Source organism: Dipodomys merriami, unplaced genomic scaffold (assembly GCF_024711535.1).
Source record: "Dipodomys merriami isolate MVZ:Mamm:240054 unplaced genomic scaffold, mDipMer1.0.p SCAF_533, whole genome shotgun sequence".
Classification (NCBI taxonomy): Eukaryota; Metazoa; Chordata; class Mammalia; order Rodentia; family Heteromyidae; genus Dipodomys; species Dipodomys merriami.
Genome location: NW_027206106.1, coordinates 501,062 through 511,733, shown reverse-complemented (window position 1 = coordinate 511,733; position 10,672 = coordinate 501,062). Strand labels below are relative to the sequence as shown.

Here is a 10,672-nt window from a genome sequence, read left to right as displayed (position 1 = left end):
GTCCTCCCTCAGCCTTGCCCACAGAGAAGCCTGTGCCCTTCTCCAGGGTCAGGAACCATCTGGAGCCCCCGTCTGCCTGCCCTGATGTGAGGAGATTCCAGGAGGCATTTCAGGTGGAGCTAGCTCTGCGCACCCTTAGATCGTGCACCTCTGTGGCAGAGGCTGGCTAATTAGGAGCCTGCTGTTGGTCTAATTTCCCAGGGCCACCTCACTGCTCCTCTTCTGCTCCGTGTCTGCAGTATAGTGGGTTCCTGGGCAGAGAACAATTTTCTCCTGTGTGCTCCTTCCATGAATTCAGTAGGGGTTCAACTTGTCTTTTCTCTCCAGGGATGTTCTTGACACAACTGTGTCTGCGTTGTTGTTGTTGTTTGGGGGGGGGGGTGCATTATCTTGCTGTGTGGTATTTTGGACCCTGCTGACCCTCTTTGGACTTGACTCATTATCTATAAGACTGAGAGTTCCGACACCAAGGAATGGCAAAATGCTTCCTTTGCTACCGTGAGGGGAGCTAAATGTCGAGTGTATGCAGGCTCGGCCTTTTACTTTCCAGTGAAAAAGTTTGGCCTTGCACACTCCTGGTATTTTCTCTCTGCTTTCCCTTGCGCGGGCTCCGTCTCCAGCCCCGTGGATTCTTTCCCACTCACAGGGCCCTCGGCTTCACCAGCTTCTCCGCTGCTGGATTTCTCGGCCTTCGCCTGTGTGGCACAAGCAGTGACTTAGTGTCTTCTGGGGAAGGACAAGGGTGGGATCTTCCTCCGGACCCACGCGGGCAGGGCGTGGACAGATGACATTCCCCGGTGGACAGATGGACGGGTATTCTCACGTGGACAAACGGCATTCCCACGTGGACAAATGGCATTCCCCTGTGGACAGATGGACTTTTCTGCGTGGATGGACCGGTATTCCCACGTGGACAGATGGCATTCCCACATGGACAGACGGGCATTCCCGCGTGGACAGACGGGCTTTCCCGCACAGTGGGAGGTGGGATCTTCCTCAGGACTCACACGGGGTGTGGGGAGCGTGGACAGGTGGCTTTCCTGCGTGGACAGACGGGCTTTCCCGCACAGTGGGAGGTGGGATCTTCCTCAGGACTCACACGGGGTGTGGGGAGCGTGGACAGGTGGCTTTCCCACGTGGACAGACGGGCTTTCCCCCGTGGACGGGCTTTCCTGCGTGGACAGGTGGCTTTCCCACGTGGACAGACGGGCTTTCCCCCGTGGACGGGCTTTCCCGCGCGGACGGGCTTTCCCGCGTGGACAGACGGGCTTTCCCCCGTGGAGGGGCTTTCCCCCGGGGACGGGCTTTCCCCCGGGGACGGGCTTTCCCGTGCGGACGGATGGGCTTTCCCGCGCGGCGGGCGGTGGGGACGGACCAGGGCGGCCTGGAGGCGGCGCCGGCCGGCGGCGGGAGCAGCTGCCGCGAGGGTGGCACCGCCTGAGGGGGGGAACGGCCACGGGCGCGAGGCGGCTCCTCGCCCGGGAAGGAGACGCCGGAAGCGTGGTGCGGCCACTTCCGCTGTGCTCGAAGGCCGCCAACAGATGACGGGCACGTGCACCGGCCCCTGAGGGGCGAGGCCCGCGCGAAGGCGGGCGGGACCTCCGGTGGGCGGGACCTCCGGTGGGCGGGGTGCCCGGATGGAACCCACGACGAAGGCGCAGGCGCGTGTTCTCCTGAGCGGGCTCCGCGCGACGCCGCGTGCGTGGGGCGCGGCTGGGCGTGGAGGGCCGGGTCGTGAGCCGGAAGCACCGAGGGGGCGGCGCGGCCTCCTCACCGGACCCGCCGTCCGCCGGTCCACCTGCCCGGGCGACCCGGGGCGACCCCGGGCGTCCAGCGCCCCTCAGCCCGGCCTCTCCCGGAGGGGCCTCGGCGTCCCGGCCGGCCTCCCCCCGAGGGGCCTCGGCGTCCCGGCCGGCCTCCCCCCCCCAGGGGCCTCGGCGTCCCGGCCCGGCCTCCCCCCAGGGGCCTCGGCGTCTCAGCCCGGCCTCTCCCGGAGGGGCCTCGGCGTCCCGGCCCGGCCTCCCCCCAGGGGCCTCGGCGTCCCGGCCCGGCCTCCCCCGCGTCCCGGCCCGGCGTCCCCCCGAGGGGCCTCGGCGTCCCGGCCGGCCTCCCTCCTCCGACCCGCGCTCTCGGCCACAGCGCGGCCGCCCGCAGGAGCCGGCCGGCTGCAGCTCCTCCCTCCCGGCTCGGCTCCTCCCGGGGCTCCTCAGCGAGCGCCTGGCGCCCCCGCGGGGCCGCCCCGGCCGGCGTCCTCCCCGCGTCCTCGGGGTGAGCCCCGGCCCGGCGCCCCGCGTCCTCCCCGCGTCCCCCCCCCCCGGGGTGAGCCCGGCGTCCCCGCGTCCTCCCTCCCGGGGTGAGCGCCGACTGGACAGCAGGAGGCGACGGGAGGGAGGGAGGGAGGGAGCCCGCCTCCCTCCGACGCCGGGCGCAGACGCTGGACCTGCTGCAGAGGAGCCGTGCGGTGCTGTGCCGAGCCTGGAGCTAGGCTCTCTGGGGGCCACCTGCTTCCTGGGGCTCGTCCAGGCAGGCTCCCCGGTCCAGGGACCTGCGAAGCGAGAGCCATCATCATCTCCGGCTGCCCCGGGCAGGGCCCGGCTGCATTCCGTCACCATGAGCGGCTGCTCCAAAAGATGCAGGCTCGGGTTCGTGAAATTTGCCCAGACCATCTTCAAGCTCATCACCGGGACCCTCAGCAAAGGTAGGGAGACTGCTGCGAACCTCGTTTCCCGCTTGGATGCGTCCTGACTCCCGTGTGGCCTTTGTGTGGCGGCGAGTGTGGCTGTTCTGGTGTACCAGAGTTCCAGGGGCGGCTGGAATTCTAGGATGCCGACCACCTGGGTCCTGGTTCTGGGCGGGCTGCACCCTGTCTGGGAGCTCAGCCGACTGTAATTGCCTGGGACTTTGGAACCGGGGTTGCCGGCGTGTGGCTGATTGGCTACAGGCAGAGGAACAGAGCCCTTGTCAGAGCACTAGAAGTGCCTTAGCATGACTGGAGTTTCACGAAGTTATCCACGGAGAGTCGTGTGGTGTTGATAAGAGAGATTTGATGCGGTGAACAGTGAGTCATTCTGCGGATCAGATAATGTTTGAGGGGGACCGGCAGGAGGTGGCCCAAGGCTGGAACCGGCCTCGCACTGGTGAGTACAGTTCAGACCAGCTCTGCTTTTGAGTGCCAAGAGCTTGTTTTGGTGGAGTTCCAGGCCTTGTGTTTCTGGATGCCATGCCTGCTCTGTTTCCGTGGGTGTCTATAATTCCACATTGCTACTCGTGTCAGTGTCAGTGTCCCTGCTTCTCCAAACTGCCATGACAGACAGTTTGCAGGATTGTCTGGCCCAGAGGCTGGGGAGCAGAATCAGGGACAAGTGTGCATCCTTAGCCCCACATGGGCCGACAGCCCCTGGCCAGAAGGCAGTTAACTTCTTAGGGACCCCACTGCAGCATCTGTGCTGGGGAACGTGGGCAAACTTTCTAGAGTTGAATTTATAGAGTGACTAGTAGCATTATGTGGTTCCAATAGCTGAAAAAAAGTCTTTAAATATTCATGGCCTCTTTCTGGAAAGATGAGTCCTTTGGGGGGGGGGCGGGGATGGAGAGAGGAGAGAGGCACTGGAAATGTGAGGCCAAATATTCAGGAAGGAGGACCACAAACTCCTCACTGGCATTTTACAAACTTGCAATAGAAGAGGATATGGGTGCCAGCCCTGGTGATGAGACCCAGGTCCCCAGCTGCCCAGTGTCCCAGGGTAGATACAGTGGCAGACGTGGGTGGGAAGTGCTGAGATTCCTCTTATTTCCTTTTCCAAATTGCTGATGTTTCCCTACTACCTTCCTGAAAGAGGACACTCCCCCCGCCAGGACACCCAGGACCCTGATGTTCACAGTCAGAATGCCTGGTCAGGTCACCGCAGGCCTGGCATGGGGGCACAGGAGGGGAGGGGAACACAGCAGCAGAGCTCCCAGCCAGGGGCTTCACTTCCCAAAGGGAGCAGAACATAGATTTCACAACGCAATTCTGCATGGATACCAAGACCTTGAGAGGGTGACATCCTGTCCCAGACTCACTTCCCAGAAAGCACTCCAGCCTGAATGGAGCAAAAGCTGGGTCTCAGCCCTGATCTGCTACCTGGGAAAGCCACATCACAGTTCCAAGGGTCCAGGGCAGTTGGAACTAGAAACCGTGGTGGAGTGTGCTGCGTTGACTGTCAGGAGACAGGCCACAGGCAGAGAGGGGCAGGGGTCTGCAGATGCCAGTGGTGGCACAGACCTGTCCCCGGCAGGGCTCTTTGGTTTTGCTGACGGCAGGTGTGTCTGTGCACTTGAGGCAGCAACGGCAGAGAGTGATTGCAGAAGAATGTTATGCAACAGGGGAAGAGTGAGTGAGTCTGCTAAGGAAAGCATGCAAAAAAGTTTGTGTTTGCGTGCGGGCAAGAGACACAGGGAGTCAGCTAGATGGCCACTTGAACAGAGGAGCCTGAGCATATTTTCTCTACCTATTTGTCTATGTTCATTCACTCATGTATTTCCAGAGTACCTCCCATGTGCTCCAGACAGTGGACATGGGGGTGAATGTGGAGTGTGCAGTCTGGTGAGTCCACCCGGACGTCCTGCTGAGTGCTGAGATGAAGGGAAGCCCGGGCCGCTGAGCACAGAGCCCAGGTTCTGGGGCAGACCGAGGAGTCTGTGAGCTGAGATGGGAGGAGGCAGGGCTGGCAGGGGAAGAAGGCTGCGCTGGTGGAGACAGCCACTTTGGAATGGAGGCCCCTACAGCAAAGCGGGGAGGACAGGGTGCTCAGAATCCCAGAGAGGGGAAGGAGTGGCCACCTGTCCTGCCTCCGACCCGCTCCGGGGCCGGGTTTTCTGTAGGTTCGGGGAGGTGGCACAGGGCAGGCGCCAGGGGAAGAGAATATCCTAACTGCATCTGTGCCATTCGCCTCCGCTCCACAGAGAGAACCAAGTGTTACTCTGCCTTGGCTCTGTGCCAGGCACGGACAGGGTACCTGGTGCCCTGCCTCACCCAGGTGCTTGTGAAATACTTGCTAAGGGGCTGGGAAGGTGGCTCAGTGGTAGAGTGCTTACCTAGCATATGTGAGGCCCTGGGTTCGATTCCTCAGCACCACATATACCAATAATAATAATTAAATACCGGCTTAGGTCAGTGACAGTGCAAGAGCGGGGCTAGTCCTGGAGCGGGAGGTGAGAAAGGTCTGAGGAAGCCTAGAGGATGCTTTGCCGTGTGCACCCACCCCCACCCCAGGTGGATGTGGAAGCCACCCTTTATGGACACATTGACCACTTACTGATTGCTAGCCTCTGTTGTGATTTCACTGATGCATTCATCATTCATGGCACTGAGTTCTAGATTTGCAGAGACCCAGTCTTGAGAGGAGGGTTTGCAGGGTTAAGGATGGCATGTCCCCCGCCCCCTCTTCCCCTTTCTGTCCCAGGAATAAGTAGTTATTTCTCACCAGCTTTGGGAATTTCTGGGACACAAGGGAGGCTCCAGACGACTCTCTCTGCTGTTCTGCCGGCTGCCGGCCCATGGTCACCTCTCCCTGACTCTGAGGGCCCTGGGGTACCAGGAAGGCTCTGGTCCACCCTCTCGGCCCTGCCTGTCTCTGGACTGTGACTCCTTCCTGATTCCAGCAACCCAAGGTATTGCTGGCATCAAGCTGCCCCGTCGCGGCCTGCTGCAGGGGTGAAGTCACCCTGTGCAGCGATGAGATCCCCGCAGGTGTCTCCTACCCCTGACAGTTTGTGATCGCGCGACCCTGTGAGACCCTGGTGTGAGAGCCCGTGTTCCCCACACCCTCGAGCTCTGTGAGCCGAGGCGATGTGCCCTGTGCTTCCACCCGCAGAACGGCTGTGTGGAGCCCAGCCCAGAGGAGGCGCCTGGCGACGTGTGGCGTTGGGCAGACACCAGCCTGGGACGCTGAGGGGTCGGGTGCCTGGGAAGCCCTGTGCAGCACCTGCCCCACACATGTGCAACCACAGGAGCTTGTCTGAGGACGGAGGAAGCCGCCTTACGCCTCTGGCGAGTTCATCAGAACTGTGAACCAGCAGGACTGTTCAGGGAAGCCGCCTGCTGTGCCGGGGTAGTGACAGATTCCAGAGGGTAGCGTGTTTGGGGTGCAGGAAAGAGCACCAGAGGCCAAGGTTGTATGATAGCCACACCCTTCTCTTTGTCGGGAGAGGTTTTCCCAGGGGCCTCCCCCAGATCTCCCGTCCTCAGCAAGGCAGCTGCAAGAAGCTCTCCTCATGAGGAGATGCTCAGAGTTTAGGGCCCTAGGCACGTGCAGGTGAAATGTGGAGGTGCAGACTAGGGGTGTGCGTCGATCCCACAGCATAACTAGCCTGCCCATCTCCTCCAGTAGCCCATCGCTCCCTGATTCATTCGAGCTGGCCAGATGCTCTCTGGGGTCTTCATAGGTCTGTGGCAGTGGAAGAGAGGGAAGCTGGATTCCCAGCATGTGCCAAGTTGCCCTTCTCTGCTACTCCTCTCCACCCCCACCTCTCTCTTTTTCTTTCTCCTAGATAACCCTAATTCCAGGCCGGAATAATTTGTTCAGGGCTGTTTTTCCTGGCACTGGTGTGCAGACATCTTATTAACTTCAGGACCACGGGGGAGCGGCTAGTTTGTTCCAAATTAAAAGTAGCTAGAAATAGGCCCCTTGGCAGGTGTGGGGGAGGTATGTACTGTGATACCATAGCACAGAGAGGAGCAGAGCAAGCAAGGTCCTTCTCAGTCTTCCCAGGCCCCAGAGGCTCTCCGTCTGTGGCTGTCACCTTCCCCAGTCTCCTCTGTGTTACAGACTTTCCCCACATCCCAAGCCCCAGTCTCCTCCCCAAGGGAAGAAGTGGTGGTGTGAAGTAGCTATGGAAGGAAGCAGGTGTTAGGAAAGAAGTCACAGCTCTGGGGCCAGATTTGCACGAGATCCTGCTGGCTGTGGTAAGCAAGCCACTTTCCATCCTAGGTCCCTGCCCTCATACAGTGGGGCCCATCATGCCCACATCGGGGGCACTGGGGCTGGGAGAAGATGGGGCACAGCCCCGGCACTTATGGTCAACCAGGAGAAGTCTCCTCCTCTCATGGGCCTCAGCTGGGGCCGTAGCTGGAAGGGATGAGGCTGAACTGAACAACATGGGCTGTGTGGGGCGGCTCTTCTTCCTGTTCCAGTTTACATGTGCTGCTGCACCTCCCGGCCTGTCGCACAGCAGTCATTCACTGATGTAGTTGTCTGTGTGTTCATCTACATCCACCCTGTGGGAATGTGAGCCTGGATGCTCTTTCACCCTGTGGGAATGGTCCATGGTGCCTCGGGCACCTAACCCTGGGGATTTAGAGCCACCAGGTGCTTTTCCTGGCAGGCAGCCTTGGGGTGGGTGGTCATTGCTCCTCCGGGGGACTCCTGGTGCTCTGTTCTGAATTACTGTGCTGAGACTGACAAGTGGCCAGAGTGATTGTCACAAGATGAGTGCAAGCAAGGTTTGTTCTGCTCTGCCCGGGGTGGCCTTGGGCAGCAGCTCCCATCCCCATTCACACAGCTGGCCTTACAATGCCCCTGCAGACAACATATCGGCCAGGTGAAGCCAGCGCTCTCCCCAGTGTCCATCTGCTCCCCATCCTGAAGGGCACGAAGAGGGGTCCGGCATCTGAAGGTCCCCCAGGGAGCAGAGGAAGAAGATGAGAACCCTACACAGGGTGCCCAAGCCAGCTGAGAGAAGCCCATTTGCACTGTAAAGCTCCCCCCTATCCAAGACCTCCAGTCTGAGGCAGAAGAGGGCAGGAGGCGCTGAAGACAAAGCCAACCCCGAACCTCTGACTGAAGCCAGGATTACATCTGTGTTCCTAGAATGCAAACAGCGGAGTAGAGTCAGGCCTAGCCTCGAACCCTCGTCTTCACCTTTGCACCTGTCTTACTCCTTTGGGTTACTGTAACAGAACACCATGGTCTAGGTGGCTCATAAACAGCAGCAGCTCCTTCCCCACAATGCTGGAGGTGTGAGTCCCACAAAGGGGTGGCAGCTATTTGGGTTCTGTTGAGGACTCTCCCTAATTTATCGAGGTCACCTTTCCTGATGTGTTTTCCCTGGAGGAAGTTGATGAGCTGGCTACCCAATCTCTTGTCTAAGGCCACCTCCCATTCATGAGTGTCTTGCCTAACCTCTTGTGTAAGGCCACCTCCCATTCATGGGTGTTCTGTCTTCATGCCGTAGGCTAGGCCCCTTCTAAGTGTCTACATCCAACACCAGCATGGAGGAAGTCAGAGGGGAAGGAGAGGGGACAAGCATCCCATCCCATTGATCAAGTGGCTTCTCTTCTCTGGGCAACTGTGTCTTTATCTCTAAAACTGGGAACTGCGGGTTTCAAAGGTCCCTTCCAGATTTCAAATTCTGAGATTTAATAGCCATACTTTCAGCAATAATCACGCACCCGTTGTATACAAAATATGGCTCTAAGCACTCTGTGCTCACTATTTTATTTAACACACTCAAGAGCCCCAGATGTGGAGAGCTCTCCTGGCCCCATTTTCAGAGACAGAGAACTGCAATGCAGAGAGAAGACCGCTATGATTTGGCTAGGAAGGGTTACCCCATGTGTTAAAGGCTAGGTCCCTCCGGGACGGATGGATTTGATCATTGAGAGATGATTGGGTCTTAAGGGCTCTGACCTTATCAGTGGATTAACCTGATAAATGAGTCATGCTGGGGTTGTGCTCATTGGAGGAATGCCTTCAGAGAAGAATCCCTTCTTCTGTCTCTGCTCCCTGGCTGCCATAAGGTGAGCAACCTTTCCTTTGTCACGTCTTCTGCCTTGATCCTTGCTGCCTCACTGCAGGTCTGAGAGCAACACAGAAGCCAGCTCGGGAGAGCATGAGCCAAAGTGGTCCTCTCTTCCTTCAAGCTGTCTTCTTGAGCATTGTCACAGCAATGGAAAAGTGGCTACTCTAAAAGGTCCGGCTGGAGCCATCAGCCAACAAGAAACAGAGGCAGAAGTGGGAGCTGGGGCTCTCTGCCACCTCATCTAGGGTGCACCCCCACGCCACTTCGCATGCATCCTTTCTGATTCTAAAATCAGAGCTGGGGGAAGGTAATGAAGACAAAGCCAATTCCTTCCTCATTTGGCCAACTGGCTACCCGCCCTTGTGTCAGAGATCAAGCTGCCAAGGCCTCAGTCTGACCTGGGAAGCACAGCTGAGGGCCTCCGAAGCCTGACCTCACTCCCGACTCCCCAGAGCCTTGCCCGCAGGTCCCCTTCTCCCACCAACACCACATCGTGCGTCGTGCGGAGGAGCTGTGGCTTCTGAGTGTTTTCCTTGTTCTATTCTCTCTGTGCCTCTGGCCCTGAGCTGCTAGAACACGGCCAGTCCCCTGGGTGTGGCTCATGGCTCTGCCTGCACAGAGGAGTGACCGGTGCACACAGGAAACCCGCAGTGACGGCGACACAGTGCTGTGCACCTGAGTGAGGCACCCTGGGCTCCCCGCCCCAGCATAAACCTCACCTTGATGAGTCAGCTGTGGATACGGGCACCCTGTGGTTGGCATGGAAATGCAATTTAATTTCCAATTAAGCCTGGTTTCTGGGCCAAGGGATTTATTTGCCTGTCTCACACTGGGAAGATGAATCCCGCCAGATCTGCTGTCAGGACAGGTGATGGTTCTCCCATTAAGTTGACTTCCAAGGAAACTAGCACCCCCGGGATGGTTGGCAGGGCAGGGACGCAGTCCCATTGGCAGCCTTGCTCTTCCCCATAAATTCAGAGTGCTTGAGAGCACTGGGGAAAGTACACAGGAGCCAGTGGGAGAGGGGTGGGGTGGATGAAAGGTCTCGCTTGTGCTGGTTCATTCAGCAGCAGCCCTGTCAGGACCACTGTGGATGGGGTGTGCTGGCCCCAGGCGGCCTTGGATGTAGGCTGGAGAGAGCAGACTCAGGCAGATGGTTAGCCTGGACACTGCCCTCATTACAGGTGCTTAGACTTGGCATATCAAACACCTACTGATGCATCACAGGGGCAGTCCAGGGTCATCTGAGAGCCTAGGTTCTGCAGGAAGGCCCATGGGTCATCAGACATGGCTTTTGCCTCTGGGAACAGCTGAAAGAGTGAGGTTCACAGTGGTTAGTGTGAAGCCATACTGGCTAGATTTAAATTCCTGCTCTCCTATTGGATGGCTGGATTTCATCCCTGATCTCCTATTGGATGGCTGGATTTAAATCCCAGCTGTACTATGGCTGACTCCTGGGCTGTCCCTGTGCCTCAGTTGTCCCATCTATGAAATGGAGATGCCAGCAGTAACCTTAGGGGAGGATATTAAATGAGTGCCAAATGAGCCATAATGTGGAAAGGCTTGGCCTAGATCCCAGCACACAGGTTCCCAACAAATGTTAGTTCTTAATACTGTTACAGATGACAGGTTCCTGCACAGGGAGTGATTAGCAAAATGTACCCCAAAATGGAAAGATTACATGATGCACATTACCATGGAAGAGAGACAGAGAAACGTGTGTGGGTTCTTCTCTGGCAATACTTCTGAAACCAGATAGAGGTGCTTTTTCCTACTGATAGTAACCAGCTTTGACACTGAGAGGCGCCTTACAATTTAATTCAGCTTTGACACTGCCCACCGATAGGGGCACAGTCCCACCATGGGGTGCTCCGTGACCCCAGCTTCCCTC

The 10,672-nt window shown here is 58.3% G+C and overlaps 1 protein-coding gene across 2 annotated transcripts in view; it reads left to right on the top strand.

The window, feature by feature from the left end:
- Positions 1 to 2,453: 2,453 nt before the first annotated feature.
- The window catches only part of Kcnip1 (potassium voltage-gated channel interacting protein 1), a 180,667-nt gene continuing 172,448 nt past the window's right edge, over positions 2,454 to 10,672 (top strand). The window contains exon 1 of one of the 2 annotated variants that reach the window (XM_069999218.1): positions 2,454 to 2,698. In XM_069999218.1, the coding sequence (XP_069855319.1) occupies positions 2,611 to 2,698 (88 nt within the window). In that variant the 5' untranslated portion in view covers positions 2,454 to 2,610. The remainder of the gene's footprint in view (positions 2,699 to 10,672) is intronic. The other variant, XM_069999220.1, reaches the window with a different exon arrangement.